At 44.8% G+C, this 24,505-nt stretch overlaps 2 protein-coding genes across 2 annotated transcripts in view; one reads left to right on the plus strand and one right to left on the minus strand.

The window, feature by feature from the left end:
* The window catches only part of NRAP (nebulin related anchoring protein), a 57,950-nt gene extending 52,248 nt beyond the window's left edge, over nucleotides 1–5,702 (plus strand). The window contains exons 38-42 of the mRNA XM_064144076.1: nucleotides 633–737; nucleotides 2,267–2,374; nucleotides 3,018–3,329; nucleotides 3,575–3,727; nucleotides 5,286–5,702. Coding sequence (XP_064000146.1) covers nucleotides 633–737; nucleotides 2,267–2,374; nucleotides 3,018–3,329; nucleotides 3,575–3,727; nucleotides 5,286–5,387 — 780 coding nt within the window. The 3' untranslated portion in view covers nucleotides 5,388–5,702. The remainder of the gene's footprint in view (nucleotides 1–632; nucleotides 738–2,266; nucleotides 2,375–3,017; nucleotides 3,330–3,574; nucleotides 3,728–5,285) is intronic.
* HABP2 (hyaluronan binding protein 2) lies at nucleotides 5,518–23,909 on the minus strand. The gene is made up of 14 exons (XM_064144361.1): nucleotides 23,811–23,909; nucleotides 22,648–22,684; nucleotides 16,080–16,208; nucleotides 14,363–14,473; nucleotides 13,814–13,930; nucleotides 13,344–13,463; nucleotides 12,775–12,946; nucleotides 12,261–12,355; nucleotides 11,491–11,752; nucleotides 10,533–10,675; nucleotides 10,047–10,181; nucleotides 7,955–8,100; nucleotides 6,900–7,100; nucleotides 5,518–5,930 (listed from the first exon to the last, which is right to left on the minus strand). The coding sequence occupies exons 1-13, from the start codon at nucleotides 23,853–23,855 to the stop codon at nucleotides 6,924–6,926; spliced, it is 1,689 nt and encodes a 562-aa protein (XP_064000431.1). The 5' UTR covers nucleotides 23,856–23,909; the 3' UTR covers nucleotides 5,518–5,930; nucleotides 6,900–6,923.
* Between the last annotated feature and the right edge of the window lie 596 nt (nucleotides 23,910–24,505).

Consider the following 24,505-nt stretch of genomic DNA (forward strand, 5'->3'; position numbering starts at 1 on the left):
GAGGTCAAAAATTCCTCAACTGCAATATTCCAGACAGGAATTGAGGCCCCACCTGGAATATTGCATCCAGTTCTGGGCTCTCCAGTTCAAGAGAGACTGGGATCTACTTGAGAAATTCCAACAGAGGGCTGGTAGGGTGATTAAGGGACTGGAGTACTCACTTATGAGGAAAGGCTGAGACCTGGGGCTGGTTAATCTGGAGAAGAGAAGATTGAGAAGAGATCTAATAAATGTGTATAAATATCTGAGGGCTGGGGGTTGAGAAGGAAGGAACAGGAACAGCCTCTGCTAGGCTATGGTAGGACAAGAGGTAATGGATGGAAACTACAGTACACAAAGTTCCACCTCAACATGAGGAAGAACTTCTTTATTGTAAGGGTCACAGAGCACTGGGACAGGCTGCCCAGAGAAGTTGTGGAGTTTCCTTCTCTGGAGACTTTCAAGACCTGTCTGGATGTGTTCCTCTGTGACCTGAGCTAGCTTGTATGGTCCTGCTCTGGCAGGGATGTTGGACTCAATCTCCAGAGGTCCCTTCCAACCCCTAACATCCTGTGGTCCTGTGATAATACATGAAAGAGTTGATCTCAGCATTGCTTTCAGTGTCAGTTGCATTCAATGACTTTTCTCCACAGAGGCTGTACAAGGCTGGAGACCCTGAAGCCAGGCACAGGTACACCCTTCCTCCTGATCATCTGGATTTCATCCGTGCCCGCCAGAATGCCGTTCACATCAGTGATGTAAGGATGCCTTTTACTCTGGGAAACTGACTTTGTAAACTTGGCTGGGAATGAAAATCTTTCATGTGTATGTAGAAGCCAGGGTCTCTGAGCATGATCAAAATTTAAAAAAAATCCCCAAACCCAGATGCTGATGATCCAACTCCTAAAATTCTGTGATTCTGTGGTCAGCCAACAAGTTGCTAGTTTTTGGGTGCAGAGATCAGGGAAAGCTGTTAATTTTTCTTTTGAGAATTGGTTCTGCTTCCAGAATACGATTTCAGTCCTTCAGCATAGGTAGGACTAGTTACAAACATCAGTCATTTTACTTCTATTTGCATGAGGGAGGAGGGAGATTCGTTTTTTCTTGACTACATAATCTGCTTTTGTGAATCTGGAGCACTGTGTTGAACTGATTCCCTAGGCACGGTTGTAATCAACCTGAATGCAAATGATTCAGTAAGTAGAATTGGTTTAAAGGAATTTTGTTTACACAAAACAGAGGCTCTTCCCTGATTAAACAGCTGTTACCTTTAACTGTAGGGTCAGGGTGACTTCAGTTTGGGAGAAGCTTTGAGTGCCTTATTGGGTGATAGATGCTCTGTAGTTGAAAGAAACAACTGGGATTTATATTTTGTGGAGCAACAGAGGAGGTAAAATGGCAAGGGTGTGATTGGACACAGAACCAGGTCAGACCTAGACCTGCTAGCAGGGTATACAGCAATGCCAGGCTGTCTTCCAAGATTCCTGGCATGTCAGTGTACCTTCAAATGTAGTGCCACCCAGCACTAACTTCACTAGGGAAACAGAAGGATATCTTTACAGATGTGAAGTGGACTCTGTGCTTGTTTTCGTATGATCACAAACCTCAGAAAGGATGAATCAAAGCCTTGCAGACAGCAAATGAATACAGTTAGAAAGGAACAGCCAAAAGTGTCAGCTAAGATACCATGGCTGCATAGCAGGACCTGCAGACTGGAAGCTATTTTAAGGAAGCTGCTAATGGAAGAAACCCAAAATCTAGAGCAATTTCACTTCAGGATGTAAATGTACTTCACATCCTCAAAGCCACATTAAATATGTTAGAACCGGCTGTTCTTCCACACAAGTTAATGAAGCCACATGTGGCTGGGGATAGAGACAGGGATCATATGAAAAGCTTGAAATAACTGGTATTGAAATTATGATGCCACAAAACCCAAGACACTGCAAGTGGATGCATCAAAAGAGAATAAGGGCAATATCAATGCAATATTGATGTGACTGATGCATTGCAGTTTCTAATAGAAATTAAATCACATCAAAACCAACCACATTCAAGTACAAAAGGAAACCCTGGTGGCACTTTTCAGATGAGGCATTTTATCATTATGGTGAATAGAAAAGAAGTTGAAGGGCTATAGAACTGGATCAAAACCTTAGAGATGGTACTGATGACTCTTGATACAAACAAGCCCAGTAGGATAAAACATTTATTATTGCAGTTGTGGGACTGTGTTTAAGAAACTGCAGGGGGAAATGACTGTTTTATTATTTTCTTTTCAACACAGAAATTGTACAAAACATCTTGGGAGCAGACAAGGGCATCTGGCTATGATTTTAGGATTGATGCCATCCCGTTCCAGACAGCAAAGGCTTCAAGAGAGATTGCTAGTGATGTAAGAATTGCTCTGCTTCAAAGACTTCCTAACCCTCTTCCCATGCCATTTCCTACCCTGTACAAATGGGTGAATTTGGATGCAAGTGGAGCTTGTTCTGGTCTGGAGAATTGGTGACCCAGTGAAACCAAATGTTGGTTAAATATTAATATTTCCAACAATAATATTGTTCAGTACCAGTCTACTCAGTTTCAGCTCAAATAGTTATTCTTGGGAAAGAGGCATATTATGGTGTAGTTAAATAAAATAGATAGTAGGCTATGAATAGTTAAAGCAGCTTCTAGAATAAAATGGGTCACCTTTCACCACAGAAGACTGCAGTTGCCAAGAAAGCTAAAGATAGCTTCATTGCTTGAGCTCAAGTGTGCCTGAGAGTGCAACAATAAGAGGACCTCTAATTGCTTTGTAGAAATGCAGATATGGGGCTCCCTAAGTCTTTCTGCTCCTTTAAAAATTAGCTCTAAGGGCATTTTTCTAAAGTGTCTTTTTAGATTATGAAATGTTGTTTGATATCAAGCAAACCCTTGTGTTTTGTCCACCACAGGAAGCATGATTGGTAGCTAGGGGAGGGTAGGTTATTTTGTAACAGAATTGGAAGGTAATCTGAATGTGAAAATAAGATTTTCTCCTGTACTTCCTGCAGTACAAATACAGAGAAGCCTTCCTGAGAGACAGAGGCCAGCAGATTGGATTACTCAGTGCAAACGATGATCCCAAAATCAGGCATGTGCTCAGAGTGGGGAAACTCCAGAGTGACAACCAATATAGGAGTGATTATGCCCAAACCAGGGCACACTTTCAAAGTCATCCCAACCAGCCAGGATTCCTCCATGCTAAGAGAAGCCAGCAGCTTGCAAGCAATGTTAACTACAGGCAGCCTTTGCACCAATACACTTGTGACCCTGAGCAATTGGATGTGAAGCACGCAAAGCAGGCCTACAAGCTTCAGAGTGATGTAAGTAGAGCTGAGTGACCCTGCCCTTCCAAGTGCTGGGAGCTGTCACTGGCAATGTTCTTTGCAGACCTTACCTATCAAGAGAATCACATTCTTGAAAGAACTGCAGTCTGTTTGTTGACAATTAATAATTTGTTTATTCATTAATGTTGCTCTTTATATGCTCTCTCTTGAATACTCAGGGCGTGCAGTTTGATTAGAGCCTGATGAAATAATACATGCTGGTGTATGTTTCATTCTCTCAGGTAAAATACAAGTCTGACTTGAACTGGCTCAGAGGCATTGGCTGGACTCCCCCAGGTTCTCACAAAGTTGAAATGGCAAGAAGAGCTGCTGAGCTGGCATACCTCCGGGAGATGGCGTTGCAGAGTGCTTCTGCTCAGTATGGACCTGCACTTGTAAGTCGAGTACACTCTTCTAATAAACCCCAGCAGAAGGCAGGCAGGCACACATAGAATCATAGAATGGTTCAGGTTGGAAGGGACCTCAAAGATCGCCCACTTCCAACCCCCTGCCGTAGGACACCTCCCCCTAGAACAGGCTGCTCAAGGCCTCATCCAACCTGGCCTTGCACACCTCCAGGGAGGGAGCATCCACAACCTCCCTGAGTAACCTGTGCCAGTGTCTCACCACCCTCACTGTAAAGAATTTTTTCCTAACATCTAGTTTAAATCTCCCCTCTGCCAGTTTAAACCCATTACTCCTCATCCTGTCATTACAAGACCTTGTATAGTCCCTCCTCAGCCTTTCTGTAGGTCCCCTTCAGATATTGGAAGGCTATTACAAGTTCTCCTAGAAGTCTTCTCTTCTCCTGGCTGAAGAGCCCAAACTCTCACAGCCTGTCCTGATAGCAGAGCTGCTCCAGCCGTCTGATTACCTTCATGGCCTGCTCTGGACTCACTCCAACAGTTTGATGTCCTTGTGTGGAGGGCCCCAGAACTGTATGCAGTACTCCAGGTGGTGTCTCAGAAGAGCAGAGCAAAGAGGGAGAGTCATCTCCCTTGCCCTGCTAGCCATGCTGCTCTTGCCGCAGCCCAGGACACAGTTGGCTGTCTGGGCTGCGTGCCTGTTTAATGGTTTGGAATGGTCCCTGGAGTCTACAGCTCTCCCCATGATTTGAACAGAACGTATACATTTCCCTCACAAAACTTTGTGGCTTTGTATACACCTTAATTTGAAGGAATGTCTCAAGAGAAGTCAAGAGCACTGCCATGATGGAGGAATTCCTGCAGGGACTAGGGAGTGCCAGAGGACAGGATTTGTTTACACTGTAGGATGTGTTTCCCTTGTGGATGTTGTCAGACCTTCAAGTGTCCTGGTACCTCCAGGGAAAGCAGTAGAGATGCAAGTGACTCCCTGTGTAACTCCCCTTCTCTTTTCCTAGTTTCAGCAGTACACCATGTGCTGTCCTATTGCCATCTAATCTCCACTGTCAGCTGTCCTCACAGGCTCAGTATAGGCTCCCAACAGCATAACATGTACTGTGTGAGGAGTTTTGCAAGGGATGCATCCTCCATCTCTGTCCAGCTCAAGCTGCAAGAAATTAGAAACTGGAATCTTGTAGGTTTTGCTTCTCCCTACCACCACAGGGATGACTCCAGTTTGCAGTGTCCCAGCGTGAGAAAGCAGAACTCCTTATGGTTCTAGGAAGCATGGAACTGTAATAAAAGAGGAACTCTGCATTTCAAATATTTGTGTCATGTGAGATTTAACTTTGGCAATGAGTCAAACATTAATCCAGCCCATGAGAAACAGGACATATCCATGATTTACATTACTTGGAAAACAAAGTAATGCAGGCAGTGGGGCTGCAGGGCAATAGCTTCTCAAGCCCTAGAGTGTGATAATGATCTCAGAGTGCCATGGAAATCTACAGGTGTGCAACCCACCTGGAACTCAGGTGTTTGCAGCTTTGCTCTTTATTTTCACACAATTTACTTGGGTTTGGTTTTTCAGGACCGATTGGAGACAGAAGGATCTCAGCAGGTCACAGTCAACCCTGATGCTTCGGAAATTCTGCAAGTCAAGAGAAGGAAAATGCAGCTGGATCAGAAGTGAACAGAACCTTGGCCTGACACAATTAGGTTTTTCTCCTTCTACTTCAAATCCAGTAGCTTTTCCAGTTTTCTGGGAAACACAGTAGATGGCATCTAAGAGCTTTTTTTTGTTTTAAAAAGCAACACAAACATTGCAAGGTGTAACTACTAACTTTATTTTTGTGTGGATACTTCGTGATTGCTCACAGAACCTGATTATTCCTTCAAAGCTGTGAATGAAATTAACACCAGGCAGGCTCAGCTTTGTACCACAGTTGAATGAAGCCAATTGGTAGGCTATAAAACAATTTGTGATGAATAAATCAGATTAATCCTATTTCATGCTTGTACTCTTTGGGGAGGTTTTTGTGTACTTGGATTATTGGCACCGTTTACCTAAAGGAGTACAAAAGTATGGTGTAGCAGATGAACGAGACAGAGGCCAGTGGGAGCAAAGTTATCGCTGACGAACCAAGGATATGCCTTTTGGTTGGACCTTAGAGAATTTGTTCTTGATTAAGAGGAGGTGTTCAGATCACAATCAGTTCTTCAGTCTTTTTCAAATCTTCCAAAGCAAAAAAACAAAAAAAATCAGAATTAATGATTGCAGTAGGTGTAACTATTGACAGATTAGGTAGCTGCTTAGAGAAGGTGGTAAACCCTGGAATTCAGATGAGAGGGACATTGGTGTTTTAAGGAACTGGCTCTTCACAAACATGCCTGTTCTTTCTATCCTGATTTAATACCAGTCCTCTGGTTTTTCAAATTTCTGTGCAGAATTATGGAGAAAAAAAAAAAATCACATAATCTGACTTGCAAAATATATCAAACTCCTAGAATTATCCAATAGCTTTAGACTCCTATTTTAAAATTGGACTTAACACCTGATAGATCTCACTGATACTGAAGTTAAGCACATTGTAGGCCTTGAGCATGATAAGTAATTATCCTCTGATCAGTAGGAAAGTGGATGGTTCTAATGTTGCGTGGAGTTCTTTTGCCTTGCTTCCTTTTTCAACCTGGAATGCATCACTGATGGAATTTGTGGTTATTTACCCTACAGAAGTGCTTTTAAAATAATCCTCCTGCCTGATCCTCCCTTTTCAGATAATTCCAATGGCTGCAGTCTTACAGACATGGACACAGGATGAATTTTCTGTGTGTAAAAAAGGTATTTGCTTTAGCAGCACACAGCAATAGCTTTCAGGTTTCAGGGCCTGATGGGGGCAGGAAAAAACACACCTTAGACAGGGGAGTGAAGGGCAGAGGGGTTGGATGGCAGCAACTGAGCCTGTAGTGATTTCAAGGCTTGAAAAGCAGAACTGGAAACGCTGTGAACTGTGGTTCTGATTGACTGGGGGAAGAACTAGAGTTGCTTTACTGTCACTGCCATTCTAGCAAATGCTCCAAGGCTACAGTTCAAGATGGTGCTGAAGGTTGTCCCATGCAGGCCGTGAGAAAACACCAGTAACATTTTTGGTCAAAGAGAAGGCATTTGGGGAAATGACAAAACAACCAATTATCTCAAACTTACCATTTGTCATTCCAAAGCTGTCTCCTAATGAAGTGACCTTGACTGAGACCGAATTTTGGATTTAATCCAGCTGAGAAATGTTGTCACATGGGTATAAACCCCTGGCTTGTTTTTCAGCCCACACCCATCACCCCAGCTCACGATGCCATAGACGTAGTAGGAGCCATTTTCCACACAAGTTAGTGGGCCTCCAGAGTCTCCCTGATGAGAAAAAGCACACATGGCCAAGCACTGAAGCAGAATGTTAACCAAAATATGCTCTTCTCCCATCATAGCACTTTGAAGCTGTCATGATGGGTTTTTACCTATGAAATGTACCATTAGATGCTTGAATTGAATAAAATAGTACCAGACTTTTTGAATGTAAGCTTTAGTATGTTCAGGTCTATGACATGTATTTGACAAGGCCACATTAAATTTCCCAGGCATGAAATACCAGATGTTCAAAAAGCTCAGAAAGATGAGGTTGTGATCCTTGGTAAAGAGGGAAACACTTGATCTCTCACACAACACAACAAAAATGACTTTATTCTCAGCTGGTTGGTCTCTATTTTACTTTACTGATGATGTCTACTGCAAAGTGTGTTTACTGTGGTAATTTCCACCTTAGGAAGCAGCATTTCAACTTTTTCCCATCATACGGTGGTATGAATAGAAATTTGCCTCACATTTGCACTAGCTACAAGGGAAAGAAATCTCAGTCTGACTTGCTTTGTGAGTCTCAGCACTGGAAGCGAAAACCAGGTTGGAATTTGTGATCATGGCAGAAGCCATAATAAAATTGAGAGAGAAGAGGCAAGTTTTCAGGTTATTATGACAAACTGCCCCAGAATCCAAACTTCTCTGGCTAGTCTCTAGCTTCCATAGATCTACCTGTGTCTGACAGTGATGCCAGCTCTAGGGATATACATCTCAAACTGCACTGAAGAAAGACCACGGCTGTTGAAATACACCGATGGGAAAAAGATACATGTGCTGAAATCTGCCAAAGCTATTACTCTACACAGCCTGGCAGTTTGCACAAAATGGTGTTCGAATACAGAAAAGCAACAGACCTGACAGGAATCAGCCCTGGGCCTCTGAAGATTTCCTGCACAAAACATGCCTTCATCCAGTAGCTGATCATAGGCCTTGTGCGCGTTGCATTTCCTCTGCGAAATCAGCTTCACGTTGGCCTCTAGCATCTGGCGGGATGCTTCACCTGTGGGATGTGCACCAAAAACAAGAGTCACCATCCTCCCAAGCCTGTTACATCTTGTCTTTGTTCCAAACACAAGCTTCCTTGCCAGTTGGATGGGAGAGGGGACGTGCAGAATCACAGAGATATCCAGGTTGTGAAAAGGCCATCAGAAACACAAAATCTAACCTATAACCTTACTCTACAAGATTCGTCTTAAACCATCTCCCTAAGCACCACATCTAAACAACCCTTAAACACATCCAGGGTTGGTGACTCCACCACCTCCCTAGGCAGCTCATTCGAGTGTCTGACTACTCTCTCCATGAAAAACTTCTTCCTAATGTCCAATCTAAACCTACCCAGCCTCAGCTTGAGACCATTCCCCTTTGTTCTGTCTCCAATTACTTGTGAGAAGAGACCAGCAGCAGCCTCTCCACAATGTCCCTTCATTGTAGACAGAAACAAGGTCTTCCCTCAGCCTCCTCTTCCTCAAACTAACCACCCCTAATTCCCTCACTTACCCCTTGTAAGATTTATTCTCTAGGCAGGGGAGATGGATTGTGCTAGGCTGGGAAGGAAACAAGTGTCTGAAACAATGAAGGGTAGCACTGGAGCTTCGCTCAGGACAGCAAGTTGGTGACTGAATAAAAAGCAGAGTCAGGTATTCAGAGCTTGCCTCTGACCAGCTTTGCTCACGTAATGCTGCTTTTCAAAGGTGCTGGCTGTCTGCAGCTCACTCAGGTCCCACCGGGACTCTGAGCTGCTCAGCACTTCTCAGACTGGTGCCATTAGATGTTTTAATACTCAAGCTAATGAAACAGATGAAAACTGAGGATCATGCAATATTTAAGGGCAATGATTAATTACAGAGAATCTAAAGACATAACTTGACATCTAAAGGCCACAGCCAGAGTTTCAAAGCACTACATCTGTAGATCATTAAAGGTGGTTTATAAGTTTGGTTCTGCTTGAGTTTCAGGAAATATTCCATTTCTGCAGTGATTTCCTGAAATGCTAATAATAGTTCAGCTCAGAGAAGGAGCCATCCAGTTTGAACACCTACCAGGTAGGTGATATTCTTTGTTGGGGGAAGAAAAATCAAATACCCTCTACCCTTTTGAAGAGAGACTTTTTATTTGGAACTTTTTTTGTTGTTGTTTAAAAAAAAAAAAAGATGTCCATTAAATTCTGTTGGTGCATTCTGATCAAATGAGCACACTTGTCTCTTGTGGACTTCAATGAGAGTTACATCAGAGGGAAGAATTTGGTCCTACATATCGTATCAGGCTGTATCAGTCACAAAGCACTAGGACACCTACTGCAGCCTCGGTGACACATTTCCCTTCTGCTGCTTTTAGAGCAACACATCAATCAGAACATGAGAAAATGCATTTTTCACAAAATTGCCATTATCTTTTTTTTTAAGCATAGTAATTTCTCCCCTTAGGATTTACTGTGGGCAGGAAAGGTTTTGGGTAGAGCTGGTTGAACTTGAAAAGCTTTGAATTTTTTTTTATTGTTCCTGATTTTATGTTTTTCAGTGCATCTGAAGATCCAGATGCTGCTTCTGAAAAGCTTTATCTGACCCAATGGGCTGGAAAACCAAGTGAAAGTTCCCATCTTTCTTGGGCCTGTCTTGAAACACACGAACTACACAATAGCTGCTCTCTTGATACCTTCTTGCTTCTATTGCTGTCTTCAGATGAAACTGTGACATGATGGCAAGCAAAAAAAAAATGTCAGGGATTTTTTTGTCATAGCTCTGAAAGGTTTGGTTGGTCTAGCAGTTGGGGAGCTCTGCTAATGAGCAATTCCCATGGCAGGGTTTAGCCACCCCTAGTTTTGAGTTTCATGTCTTGGTTTCACTGAGGGCCTAGGTCCATATTTGTGTCTGGCAGTTGCTAGTGACAGGATTACTCTACGTCATCATCAAAGTCTCCACCACAATCCAGCTATCCCACAGATACCTGTCTCTGTCATGCCCCATCCAGAGATGAAGCAGTCGGTCCCAATGGGAAAGTAGAAGTTGGGCAGACACGCTGTTTTCACGTATTTTGATTCCACTGCACAGTGACCATTGACTGGCTTCAATTTCAGCAGTGCTGGAGAGAAGATAAACAGCAATAAATAGCATTGGCAGCTAATTTTAATCCCTCACCATCATTACTAGTCTGTAACACAGCTCTGTGCAAAGCTGCTGGCACCTGATGGGCTGTTTCCATTACAGGCCAGATCCATCCCTGTTGTTTGGCTTCTCCCAAACAGTGATTTCTGCCTGCCCATCACAATTCACACCCCAAAGACTCAAATGAGTCTAACCCACAATTTAGCCCTGTTATTTCCAGAACATAGTCTCAACAGGAATTTTACATTGATTTTAATTGGAGAGAGAGGTGCTTCAGACCACTGAGGTTGGAGATGAGCTACATGAATATGCAGTTAAAGGGCTTTACCAATATCGTTGTGTGGGACACCGTTCCTCTCTCTGTACTTGCTATGTACAATGATCTTCTCCACATCAAATATTTGCTCTTGACGCTCTCTCCTCTTGAGGTCTTGCTTTCCAAGGGCCACTTGGAGATGTTCTGCTGGTTGTCTGCAAAAGATATATGTAAATTACATGCAGGCACTGTCTATTACTGGTGGAGAAAACTTGCACCTTCAGCATCTAGGAGCTAAGATATCACTTCTTGCTGTAAAGCATGGCCAGATTTCCTAGGATCATTATAGGAGGGTTTAGTCAGACAGGTGTGGATTTAGACAATACTTTGTGCTCTTAACTTGCTGCAGTCATGAAAGTGCTTTAAAGCTCATGAACGAGGTTTTCTTTGAGAGCAGCAGTGTGCACCCAGTCTGCTACTGAGGCTGTGCTGATGAGCCACAGAGGACATTGTCTGGGCATACTTAAAATCCTCTGTGCTGGAATGACCTCCAGAGTGTAATCTGCTAGTTTCCAAGAACAGTGCTTTCCATCCCATTGAACAAAGGCATAGAAGGAAATGCCACAACCTAAGCCACCTGGCATAATTGCAAGCAAGATCCAAATTTTGGCTGTTCTGGAGATCTTAATTACAATGCGACGTCTGATGTTGCTTATGATATCCCAGTATCCTCTGATATTTGGGACACTGCAAAACCTTGTTGCTTTCCTTCTATTTTTCCCTCTCACACAACTATTTTAGCTCATTTTAGGTGAGTAGGGCATATATTTAATTTGTTACTCCAGCAGGTATAGTTTTCAGCCATGTATATTCTTCCCTGTACGTATTCATTTAATCACATTACTGTTTTCCTTACAGCTGGCTTGCCACCAACCATTTGGACTGCAGATACTTTGGCTTCCAAACTGTTTTTAACAAGCATCCTGATTTTTATGTGTTTATCTATTCTAGACACAGGACATGCACCTACTCGATGCAGTGCCCAGCAGTAAGAACCCAGCAGGCTTCAATCAGCACTCCACCGCAGAAGTGTTCACTTGTTCTTGAGGTCTTTGTCTGCACAGATGCCAACCAAGGGTGTTTGCCAGCTTTAGTCTTAGCTCCACCATAGATTCTCTTGAATGTGCTTTGAACTTCTGGTTGTCCACATGTTTGGAATGCTTCATTTGGTTCATGTGGGTCTGTTAGGCTGTCTGTTGGCCATTGGCTCTCCTCAGATGCATGGGAAGAGACTGCAGATGTGTAATGCAGAGATAACATCAGATTGGAGAAGTGAAGAAAGAGCTGGGGCTCTTTAGCTTGGAGATGAGGAGACTGAGGGGTGGCCTCATGAATGTTTATAAATATGTAATGGGTGAATGCCAGAAGGATGGAGCCAGGCTCTGCTCAGTGATGCCCAATGATAGGACAGTGACAAACAGCCTCAGGACAAGCTGAGGCATAGGAAGTTTCATGTAAACATGAGGAGGAATTTTTCCCCTGTGAGTGTGAAGGAACACTGGAACAGGCTGCCCAGGAGGGTTGTGGAGTCTCCCTCTCTGGAGATGCTCAATGCCCACTTGGATGTGTTCCCTTGTGATTTGATATAGGTAACCCTGCTCTGGCAGGGGGGTTGGACTGGATGACCTTTCAAGGTCTCTTCCATCCCCTGACATTCTGTGATTCTGTGAAGTAACAGGGAGTGTCCTGCTGCTCTGGATGACCTCTATGCTGCCAACCAGCTCACTTCTGATTCTTTACCTGTTCCTGAGCAGGGTGAAATATCACAGAAGTCCCATCTCACTTCATGATTTTTTCTGATGTAGCACCAGGGTTTTTCATCCTCATCAGGATTCCTGAGGGAACAGCTGAGAGCATTAGCCAGCAGGAATGGGAAAATTTCCACAAAATCAGAGCTGTGGATGCTTAAAAGTGCAGTCTCATGTTCCCATATGGGAATCAAACTTCCAAAGATACCCTTTCAATAGGATTTGACAAAGAAGATGCTTGATATAAGAGAGTGGGGATTCTGCCGTTTTTCTATCCCCACACCTATCTGAATCCTAATCAAAATGAGGAAGTGATTCAGGGAAATGAGGGCTGCTTTTGGAAGCAGTGACAAGGAATGCATCGCTAACATCTCAGTATTCTATGGTCAGACAGTCTCCAGAAAGATCTGAGATCTTAACACTACCACCTTGCCAAATTTATGAGCAGTTCACCCCTGGTGCTCTCTTTGTTAAAGACCTCTACCGCTGTTGCTTCAAAATATTACCTGCAGAAATTGTGTTCACCAATGCCATAGGACTCAGCATCCTCCATAAAGGCATTGATAGGCTGGCCCAAGAGAGTATGGGAATTCCAATGCAGGCAGGTCTTGCCATTTGCTGCTTGGTTCACTCTTCCTCTGTACCCAGAGGAGGGCTCTTTGTAACAATCGTCCGGTCCTGTAGGAAGACAACACTGATATGAACATGACTTCTGTGTTGCTCTTGGCCTCTTCCTTTCCTTCCTTCCCCTGTGTTCATTTTAGGGAGGCTCAGAATGATACCCCTTATCCTAATGATATCCTTATGCTATTACATAGCCACAAATAAGAGCCACATCCCAAATCTGTCCAGCTTGAAGTCTGATTAACTGCAAATGCTTGAAACATCTTTTCACGATAAAGACCTAGCAGCTAAGAGATATCTTAGTGCCAAAGCAGAATCTCTTCATTGGTGGCCTGGCCAAGACATGATATCAGCGAGATTAGACCGAAGGGGGCCAGAGCTGCTGTCATACCAGGTCAATGTGCTGTCCAGAGGCTTTGCCTGTGCCCTCTCCCCCCGAGCTGTGACATACCAATCTCGCAGAATCTCCCTTTGAACGCTTCAGGGCACTGGCAGGTGAACTTGGATCTGACTCTGTGGCGTACGCAGACACCTCCATTTTTGCAAGGGTTCGGCCTGCAGGGTGAGGATGCTAGCAAGGTGGGAAACACACAACAGCCTTGTCACTCAGCCTTGTCCCCCGTGGAAACTGGGAAGAGCTCCCACTTAGCCTGTTGGCCCCGAGTTCTTACAAAGTCTTGACAAATGCTCAGTGCCATGGGTTTTATGAGTGGCTGAACTACCACCCTGTTAAATCAAGCACGGTTCATCACTGACCAGCCCCATGGATGGGAGCTGTAGCAGGCTCCGTCCGGATGATTACAGTAGGTCAATGCTCTGCAAAGAGCTGCAGGTGATTTCCTACCACTGGTCAACCACAGTAAGGCAACCTTGCTGTGTTGTCCCCATCACAATTCACTCAGCACTCTGCTGAGTACTTACCTTGTTTGCAGTTGGGTTTCTTATAGGGGTGATTGCAGCTGCACTGAAAATATGGTGGGGTTAATGTAATCAAGCAGTCTCCCCCATGGCACCTCTCCTTCTGACACGTGTCTTTCACTGTGGCAAACAGAAGACATGAGGTACCTCAGCATTTGCTCATGCACAAGAGCTGTGCCCTCACAGGGATCATGGGAAGCCATGCTTTGCCTTAATGCCCCACAGAGGCTTTCATTTGGCTGGTGTGAGCTTGGGATTTCTCTTCTTCACAGCAGGACTGGTAAGCAGCTCTCTACTGCCCACCTGCCAGGGGATTGAGAAGTATTTCCTGCACATCTGAAGTCTGTTTTAGCAGATACTGCTTTAGGCTGGTCTTGTTCTGCATGAGGAGCTTAGTGGGAGACCTATGAACGTGGCTGCAGTGGGCTGGCAAAAAACTCAGCTGGGCAAACAGTGGATTGATGAAGTCCTGTGTTTGCTTCCACTGACAAAGCTGCAACAGCAGCATCAGCTGGCACAGCAGGGAGTGCAAATCAGCAGAAGAGAGATTACCTTGCTCGCATGTAGTCCCAGCATACAGCTCAGGGCAGAGACAGATGAAGCTGCTTCCTCTCACCTCACACCTACCGTTGTTCTTGCAGGGGTTGGAGGAGCATGGGTCTGCTGGGGTAAGGATGGAGATCTTTTAGTTTACTTTCACCTTTTCTACCTTCATCTTCTGCTTTATTCTGTTTCTTGCATTTTCCATCAGGAGAAGGCTGCTCCTGGACACAGAATCCCATGCACCACACTTATGCATCAGCTCAGCAGCTGTGGGAACAGTTCTGAATCACTGCAGAGCTTATTGCAAGTGGTAACAGCTCACAGCTTTGGGTCTGGAGCTCCTTAGCTCTCATGCCATGCCTGTGGTGGAGCAGTAACGAGACACCTTCCTTTGCTTGGGGACAGATTTATCTCTGTGCAGTGCCTTAAGAGCCAGAGCTGGCCCTGGGCATCTGATTTTATGTAGTTAGGGTGGAAAGTCTGGATTTGGCACTGCTCTGGTCACAGCAGTGCTCTAAATCACCCCTGGAAAAGCCTGTCAAATAGCCCATGGTGAGCAGGCACCTGCTAAGAATCACTTGACAGCTGCTCCTTATACCATACCATGCTAAACCTCTCACTCCAGGCTGCCACGAGAAACATCTCAGCTCTGCCACTTTATCCTGCCCTGGTGAGACCTCACCTGGATTAATGTGCCCAGCTCTAGAGCCCTCAATACAGGAAGGACATGGACATGATGGAGCAAGTCCAGAAGAGGGTCATGAAAATCATCAGGGGGTTGGAGCACCTCTGCTATGAAGACAGGCTGAGGGAGCTGGGGTTGTTCAGCCTGGAGAAGAGGAGGATCTTGGGAGACCTAATAGCAGCCTGCCAGTATCTGAAGGGGGCCTACAAGAAGAATGGAGAGAGGCTGTTTACAAAGGCCTGTGAGGATGGGACAAGGGGTAATAGCTTCAAACCAGAGAAGAACAGATTTAGATTGGATGTTAGGAAGAGGTTCTTTTCCATGAGGGTGGCAGAACACTGGAGTAGGTTGCTCAGGGAGGTGGTTGGGGCCACATCCCTAGACATAGTCAGTGTGAGGCTGGACAGGGCTCTGGGCAGCCTCATCTGGTTGAGGATGTCCCTGCTGACTGCAGGTGGGGTCGGACTGGATGACCTTCAGAGGTCTCTTCCAACCCAGACCATTCTATGATGCTGTGATTTTTTGTATGAGGAGATAACCCAGGGAATGTTACAGGCAAGTTCCCTGTTTCTCCTTTTGTGTTGCCTGAGCAGTCTTGAGGATCCTTTCCTGTTCTTCTGAAGTTTGGCAAAACAGAAAAAGGGGAAAAAAAAAAAGTGCAACTGAGAAAAAAAAGGGAAAAAACAAGAAGGGAAACTGCTCTACATTTGGTTCCCAGCACAAATAGGGAACATATATCCCATGAAAACAGCAATTATATCTTACAGTGTCTATAGACAAATAAGCCTGTGCTTTTTTTTGTAGTAGCAATCAGAAATGTTCTGCATGATCAGAATCCATCCTGTGAAACTCAGAGATAAAACACAGGCTCCTTACAAGAGAAATACAAAGGAGAACGCTGCAAACAATCCTCCTAACTCATCCCTTTGATGCAGGCATTTCGAGAGTAGGCTGGCAGCCGGGGCCTGCCATGCTCATGCTGCAGGGACAGGGTTGGCATTTTACTGCTTCCTCGCCTCCCTACCCAACCCTCAGAGCTACCTTTTCCAGTATCGCTGTGGCCAAAATAATTCTCAAACCAGTCAGGGTCCTCTGTGGAGTACTGTTGGAGGAAGGGGTCCTGTGCTGGTTGTGTGTACTCATCATAGTACTCGTAGTCATCAGTCTCATCTGCAGGGAGGGATGAGAAGAGAGTGTTAGAACAGAGGAACTAAAACTGCTAGAAGAAGAGAATGTAGGAAAGAAGTTATTCCCTGGGGTGGAGAATCCTTTTCTCCTTCTGCTTGTTTGAGATGTCAGGAGGTCCAGAACTTGCACCATCTTGAAGACCAAAGGTGCTGTTCAGCCATTCCTTGGTATGGGAAGAGCTCCCCCAGTGCCCAGAACACCACAGACTACTGGGATTCTGCCCTCCCTGTCACTCTTGGAGCGTGTTTGATCTCTGGATGTTCAGCAAGCTTTTGCAGTGGCAGCCAGGATGCTGCAAGGGGAACACAAGCAGTTGCTCTGCAGTCACAGACATGAGATCCCTGCAAGGCACCACAGCCAGGAGAGATGCAGCACAGGAGGAAAAAGAGGTTTAGATTCCTACAAGGAGTTTTCTTTGTCAGACTGCTTTGGTCGCTAGCATCACCACAGCAAGACCATCACTGGCATGTGGGTGACTGCTGCATGTAGGAGCACAGAAACCCATTTCAAGGGAAACCGGATGGGAGCAAGATCCCAAGGCACCTGCACACCTGTATGGCTCCTCAGCCATAAAATCCCTTTTGAGGAGTGAAGGCCTGCTGCATCAGGCACATGCCAAAAAGTCCACCCTTTCCTCAGCCAAGCCTGCAGCCTGCCAGCAGCCAGCATCCTCCTCAGGAGCCTGGCAGGAGCCGCAGTTTTGCCAGCCCACCTTTTGGGGTGGTTGGTTGATGAAAGTGGGCTGCAGCTTCTCACACAAGTATGGCTGCTGCCAGTGGCAACCAGTCCAGTGTTTCAAAGACAAGTTATGGTAATGAGCAAAGCTAAGCTATATACAGAGACGTTTAAAAAAGCTCTCCCCTAAGGCTGGACCGATGGCCCCATGGATAATGCTCTGCCTTGAACTGATTATCGACTGCATTATCTTAGTTTTCTCTCCTCATTCTTTTGCTTGCAGCCTTCATCTTTATTCTTTTTTTTTTTTTGCTTCTGGAAAAAAAAAAAAGAAAGAAATTCTGCTTTTGTACAATGAGTGTTTTATATTTCATATTAAAATAGACCTGTCTTTTTTTTTTCTTCTTTTTTTTTTCTCCTACATGCCAACTCTCATTTCTCACATTAAAAAAAAAAAGGGAAAAAAGGAAAAAAAAAAGGGAATAAAAAAATGTAAGTTTCACCTCATTTATTGGTCTGTCAAGTCAAGACTCCTTTTCCTCAGCTCATTATTTCCACAGGAGCTGAGTCTCGACAGTGTGCAAGTGTTGCAGGAGTATGTGCTTTGCTGAGGAACAGAAGGATCTCACTGGAAGATAAGGACATTGTCTACAGTGAGCAAAATTAAATTTAATGTGATGTAGTTAAGGAAGAAAAAAAATCCCACACACAACAACAAAAAAAAAAAAAGAAGGTTTTGCCTGGAATGCAGCCTGCAAAGCTCACTTTGTCAGAGAGGAGATTTGCACAAACGGGCTTGAGAATGAGGGAGTTGTCTCCAGGAGCCTGATTTTGTTTCCCCTGTTTAGTTTCAAAACCTTAGTGGGGAATGTTGGCTTTTGTTCCACAGATGCTTTCAAGAGGTGTTCTGAGGGATTGGGTATCTCTTTGTATGGAAAAGATATACCTGTTAAAAGACATAAGGGATGAACAGGGGAGTGATGACTTCCAAAAGCAGACTGCAAACATGTCCAGTGCTCTTTACAGAGGCTGGTGAGGACTCTGGAGTCAACAAGTGCCCCGCATGAGAATAAAAGCTAAGCTGTTGTAGAAGCACCTGCCCTGACTTTGAAACCAACTTCTCAGTGTAAGTATGGTGTCAGGAAATCACAGAAATATGGATGCTGTCTCTGCATTTTGTCACATTAATAGAATTTTAAAGTAATTAATTAAACATTAAGATATAGATGTGCTGGAGGGGGTCCAGAGAAGGGCCACAAGGGTGATCAGGGGGCTGAAGCTCCCCTGCTATGGAGACAGGCTGAGAGAGTCACGGCTGTTCAATTTGGAGAGGAGAAGGTTCTGAGAAGACCTTATTGTGGCCTTTCAGTGTCTGAAGGTGGCCTACATGAAAGCTGAGGAGGGACTTTTTAGGATGTTGAGTAGTGATAGGACTAGGGGGAATGAATTTAGATCAGACATTAGGAAGAAGTTCTTCACTGCGGTCTGCGGGAAGCTGGTGGAGGTGAGAGGGGGGTACTGACAAGTCGACTCAGCTGCTAGCAATGCAGTACCTGTTATTAAGCCAGTGCAATTGCTTATATACTCCTTTAGAAGAGGCATGCACGATTAGTTTGGGGCTGGCACAAGTGGACAGCACAGATTGGCTCAGAGTTAGGTGTAAGGTACAGATAGGTTGCACTGTATCAAAACAACCTGCGGTGTCCACCCCAGGGGGCTGGCCGGCTCAGCTCCCTGCAGGTGTGTGTGGGTTGCTCACTGTTTACAGCTTAGCCTCCTGAGCCAGAAGCGGGCTCAAGGACACCTCCCAGCACGGGTTCTCATGTCCTGCTAGAGGGAGAATTCTCCCACTCTTCACCATGAGGGTGGTGAGACAGTGGAACAGGTTGCCCAGGCAGGTGTTGGAAGCCCCATCCCTGGAGGGTTTTAAGGCCAAGCTGGATGTGGCCTTGGGCAACCCAATCAAGTGGATAGCATCCCTGCCCATGGCAGGGGGGTTGTTACTAGATGATCCTTGAGGTCCCTTCCAGCCCTGACAATTCTATGATTCTATTCTATTATTTATTAACTGCATTATGAAAATTTTTGTTGACCCATTCTGGACTATTTCAAGTGCAGCTCTGTGATAACCCAAGTTGGCCAAGATGCAATTCAAGTTTTGGGGGATATCTGTTTCTGATGGGTATGCAAAGTAGAGAAAGGCAAACTCCCATTTGCATTGAGAGGGCAGACAACCCCCGGGCACTTTTGAGACAGGTTAAAGTGCATAAGAGTCCAGATTGGCACCCTGAAAGCCCTTAAGGAGGACACTTTCTGGTGGCCAGGGCTGAGGTCAAGTGGGCAGCACTGAGCAACCCCTCATAGATTGGCTATTATAATTGCATGCAATTTTATGACCAGGGCCATGGAGTTAAGGCTGCATGCAGAAAGGGTTTGGGTACCCTTGGCCCTTCCCTGTGAACAGTGGGAGTTGAGAAGCTGAGCTGGGTTGTCAGGAGACCAGACAATATGACATGAGACTGTAGGTGATCTAAGAAATTACAGCATCCCTGCTTTCTGCATCTCCATTACACTGTATGAAACTCTGAAGCAGAGAGAGCTTCTATGGGTCACATATGTGAGGCTTTCCATCTCCCAGCTACTCCATGTCCTCTCCAGCAACACAAAACATTAAAAAACAAAGAGCGGAAAATCCTGGTATGGGTATATCAAGCTGAAAGGCATCTTAGTTATCTACAACTACCTGAAGGGAGATTGTAGCCAGGTGGGAGTTGGTCTCTTCTCCCAGGCAATCAGCAATAGAACAAAGGGACACAGTCTCAAGTTGTGCTGGGGGAAGCACAGGCTGGATGTTAGGAAGAAGTTCTTCACAGAGAGAGTGATTTCCCATTGGAATGGGCTGCCCAGGGAGGTGGTGGAGTCATCGTCCCTGGAGGTGTTCAAGTAAAGCCTGGATGAGGCACTTAGTGCCATGGTCTAGTTGAGTGGCTAGGGCTGGGTGCTAGGTTGGACTGGACGATCTTGGAGGTCTCTTCCAACCCAGATGATTCTACGATTCTATGATCACAGCTTCAACACTAAATAACTATTTGGCTTTCGCATCTCTTATTTAAGAAGTGCTTTCCACTCCATTTTTTTAATTATTCATAACAAGCCATAGGTTTAGTAAGGCAAAAACAACTTTGTTTTGGGTTTGTTTTTTTTTTAATCTGAGCACATAATTAACTCACAAAATCTGATACATCGATTTAAAAATGTTACTAAATGAGAGTGCTCCTTCTTTGTAAGTGTTGGAAAACCTTAACATGCTTTTAAAAAAGGCAGTGATCTGACATTTGTCACTGAAATGTGTCTATTAGATGAAATTAAATTAGACATCCTGCATGCAAATTTTCAAAGAATAACTTTCCTCTGTGTAGTAGAAGAAAAAAAAAAATCCCCCTGTAATTGATAGGCAGAGATTGACTTTTAAAGCTCCAACTCAGCTTTGAGGTCTGGGTGATCTTTTAAACTTCTCAAGCTTTCATCTGCAGTTTTTCACATTGACAGGAGCTGTCAATCAAGCGATGGATTTCTGATCAATATCCCCTTGTTCATTAGCTTACACGAGCTCTCTGTTACGGAGAGAACAGATATCCCAATGCTGGCAGTCACACTGTTTTCAAAACCTTCACTGGATCAAGTCGTGACTAATGTTCTGAGTAGGGAAAGTGATGCATTAGGATGCCATCGAGTGACCTGAATTGCCAGGTAACTTTGTTGGACTGCAGTTGTCAGGATGAGTGATGTGCAAAGTTAAAGACGATTGCCAACGCACATCAAGAGCGCCAGAAAGTACCTAGCATTTATTCAAGCTCTCTGAACCTCTGGGGACTGACTGAAATCTGGCCTCATTTAAGCAGGATGAGTATTCCTACCACCTTTCTAAATGCTTTTTGTCTCCAGCTCTGAGAACAGTGTAGTGTTATTTTGATGAGGCTGAAATCCTGACTGTATTTTAAATAACGAGCTGTCCCCCATTTACCTTGGCAGGGACGAGACTTCATGGTATTTCTTCCCTTCTACACGGGCTGTGCCTGGGAGTATCAGCAGCTTCAGAGAGGAATGGCAAAAGAAGTGAAACCAGCTAACAACAAAGCCAGCAAGCCTTTCAAGCAGCTCTGTGGCCCTTATTTAAAAGCACTTCTGCAGCACCTTTTCCTTGGAGGGATGGGCACTGGGTGAAGGTGAGCAATGACAGCTGAAGAGAACTTGTGGGAGGCCAAGAAGTGCAGGGATGGTGGGAGGACAGAGGCAAGAATCACAGAGCATAAGGGAGGGCATGAATCAAGACAATGTGAAAGGGATACTCACTCCATCATCAACACACAAAGCAAACAGTTTGCACAAGGCTTGTGTGTAAAGCTTAAAGCCCTAAGTCTGGCCAAATACTTGCAGAAGGCAAATACTGAGCTCAGATGCACAAATGATTTGGAAATCTATTTTCTGTGTGCATCTTGTCAGAAGAGCAACAGTGATACAGGGAAAGAAACTGTGTTGGAAGATATACAAGGCTGCTGGTCTTGCAGGTTTAACCTGGAAGCCAAAATGCCACTGGAATGAAGAGGTATGTGGCCACATAAAGAGTTCATAGTAAAAGCCACACTCTTGTTTGGAGGGGAATGTGTGAAAATAATGTAATACTTTATTAGCTACAAATTATGGACTCAGATCTAAAATTCACTGAAATCAAGAAAAGGAAGAGCTGAGCTTACCTATGAGAATACTAAACTTATCAATAAAACCATAATCTTCTACGTGGACCAAGGAGGCTGTGTAAGGATGTAAAAATCCTCACTGCAGTCTGCACATCCTCACACAACATTCATCACAGCCTTTCCCTTATCAACATCTTAATGCTACACAGCCTTTAATGATTTCTTTCTTCCACAAGCTAGTAAAACATTTTTTGAGCCTTCTTGCACTTTGGATGAAACCTAGCAAAGATGCAGTCCCCAGTTAGCTGTGTGCTGCAAGAGAAAGTTAGCCTTCCTTTAACTGATCTTCACTTTTTGTGCTGTTAGACTCTTTGCTTATCCTTCCATGAGGTTTGAAGCCCAGCACCATGACCTCTTTCCTCCAGCCCATGGCCCACTGTATCACCCATGAGTCCCCCCCCAAAGCTGTGTTGAGCACATGAAGCCACAGAGTGGCATAAAAATCCCTGTTTTGGAAGCAAACTGTGAGTTGCAGGTGTGATCTAGGAGTACCCCGTGATCAGCTGCAAGTTGTTACTGCTGCTCTAACTCTGGTTTTAGCTCCAGTGTGCCACCCACACTGCTGGCTGGGAACATTGTCTCCTGCACTGAGAGAGACCACATGTTGAGATCTGGAAGTGTTCACCATATGACTTGTCCAAAGTCAAACAGATTTTCTACTTGATCATAGAATGGTTTAGGTTGGAAGAGACCTCAAAGACCATCTAGTTCCAACCCCTCACCACAGGCAGGGACACCTCCCACTGGAACAGGTCACTCAAGGCCTCATCAAACATAGCCTTGAACACCTCCAGGGAGGGAGCATCCACAGCCTCCCTGGGCACTCCATTCCAGTGTTTCACTATAGGCCTTATTTTAAGCTCAGCAAAGCTGTGCATGAAACTGACAAAATTCAGCACTGAGCAGTAGTAAAAGCTTTTGCTAGACTGGGTCACCAGGCTCTTGGATTTGTATGGAGAAGTTACAGTGAAGAAACTGAAACCACTTACCTTGCAGAAGGTCAGCTAGAGAGAAGAAACTGGAAGCCTGCATAAGAGAAAAAAATGCCAGAGTCAGTTTCTGGAAAAAAAGAAAAGCCAGCAGACAACTCAATCCAGGGCATGAAGTTTCTCTTTGCTCCCAGGACTGGACATCCAGTTAAGTTCATTACCCACCTGGGAGATAACTGGGTTGGGATTTAAGAGCTCTTTCAAAAGATCTTTAACCTCCCTCTGCTCCCAGTGACCTGTGTGGGAGCTCTGGCTTTTCTGAGCATCCAGACCAAGCCACTGGCCTTGTGTGCTTTGGGAAGAACCTGTTCTGCATCAGCTCAATTCTTTTCGCTTACCAAATGACCACTCACTATCTGGTTGGCTCATTTCTCTGAGGTACCAACAGAGGCCATGTCCAAGCCAGATAACCAAGGCAGAGCAGAAGTTGGGCAGCGTGGCACAGCCTGAGAGCTTGTCTGGTGCAGCTAGTCCTACCTGGAGCTTAGAGATGGAAGGTTGTCAACAACCTTTGGATGGAAAAGAACGTCTCTGGCACTTCCATGAGGAAATGCCATGTGTCTGACCTCTGATGTGAGGCTCCAGCCTTTCCTGACTGGCTCCTGATCAAGGCAACTGACAAAAGGGAACAGGAGAAGGCGGCAAACAGCTCTCAGTCTTTAAAGAGTGTAAGAAAGGCTTGTGTAAAAGGAGGCACACTGATTCCACACCTCTGAGTGGTGATTTCAGCTCGCTTTCCCTCTTGCTCTAAACCCCAGCTGTGGCCAGGATTACCTGCCTGTGATGAGAGCACACATGCTGGTAGTGAGTGTAAAGAAGGAGATTTGGAGCTGCTATTCTTCACCCCTCACATGGTTTGTCAGAAGAAAAGATAATTCCAAGGTTGGACCAGATGATCCTTGGGGTGCCTTCCAACCTGGCATTTAATGATTCTGTGAGTTTAATACGTGTAGTAAAGACAGCATAAGTACACACACCCTCAGAGACAATTCTTATGTGCACAGACACAGTTAGCTGTAAATACAGCTCCTGTTTAGTTATGCATTATCCACAGAAACTGTATATGGCAGGAAGTCATTCTCAGCAAACACTAACTATGACTAAGAACAAATGAATCAGAAGAAATTAATAGGAAACAGGACCAAAAAATGTTCAGAACTCACATTTGCTAGTATTAACTGGAATATATAAGTGACTTTTTGCTTCATGCATGTTTGTGTTCCTCTTGTGCTTAAGCCAGAGAGAGCAGACACTCCATCTCCTCCCTTCCCACTGACTTTAATGAATGATGTTCCCTGAACCACTCAGCTGAGCCCCTTTCCAGGTGCACTTAAACGAGCCACACACATACAAAACTAAATCCTTTGCAGCTGGAAGAACATACACACAATTGCCCCACCTGAACGAGTGAGGAGATGATGGTAAATGAGATGGTTGTAAAAGCTCTGCCCTTGCTGTATGTATTCCTTGAGAGCAGGTACAGGATTTGTCAGATCCTCTGCCAGACCCCAGTGGAGACTCTGTAAAGAGAGGTCTAATTGCTTCATTTACAATTAGTGGTAGCATTCATCCATAAACACAGACCAAAACAAACCCTGCAAGTGTGCTCCTTTCTTTTGGAGGAACAGATGAAACAAAGAACAAGGAAGCAGCAACAGGAGCAGGATGAAGCAAGAAACATTTGACCTCCTTCCCCAGATCTCTGCAGTGCCCTGTTGTGCTGCTTGCTGGATGGGGTTTGAAAGAGTTCGGGAACAGAATGGTTTGACTTCAATGTGGTTGCCCAGCATTTGAGACAGCCCTCGGCACCACAAGGGGATCCGGAGGGTTTCAGCACAGGCTGGGTGAGGTGCAGGAT

Source organism: Pogoniulus pusillus, chromosome 6, assembly GCF_015220805.1.
Source record: "Pogoniulus pusillus isolate bPogPus1 chromosome 6, bPogPus1.pri, whole genome shotgun sequence".
In the NCBI taxonomy this organism is placed as follows: Eukaryota; Metazoa; Chordata; class Aves; order Piciformes; family Lybiidae; genus Pogoniulus; species Pogoniulus pusillus.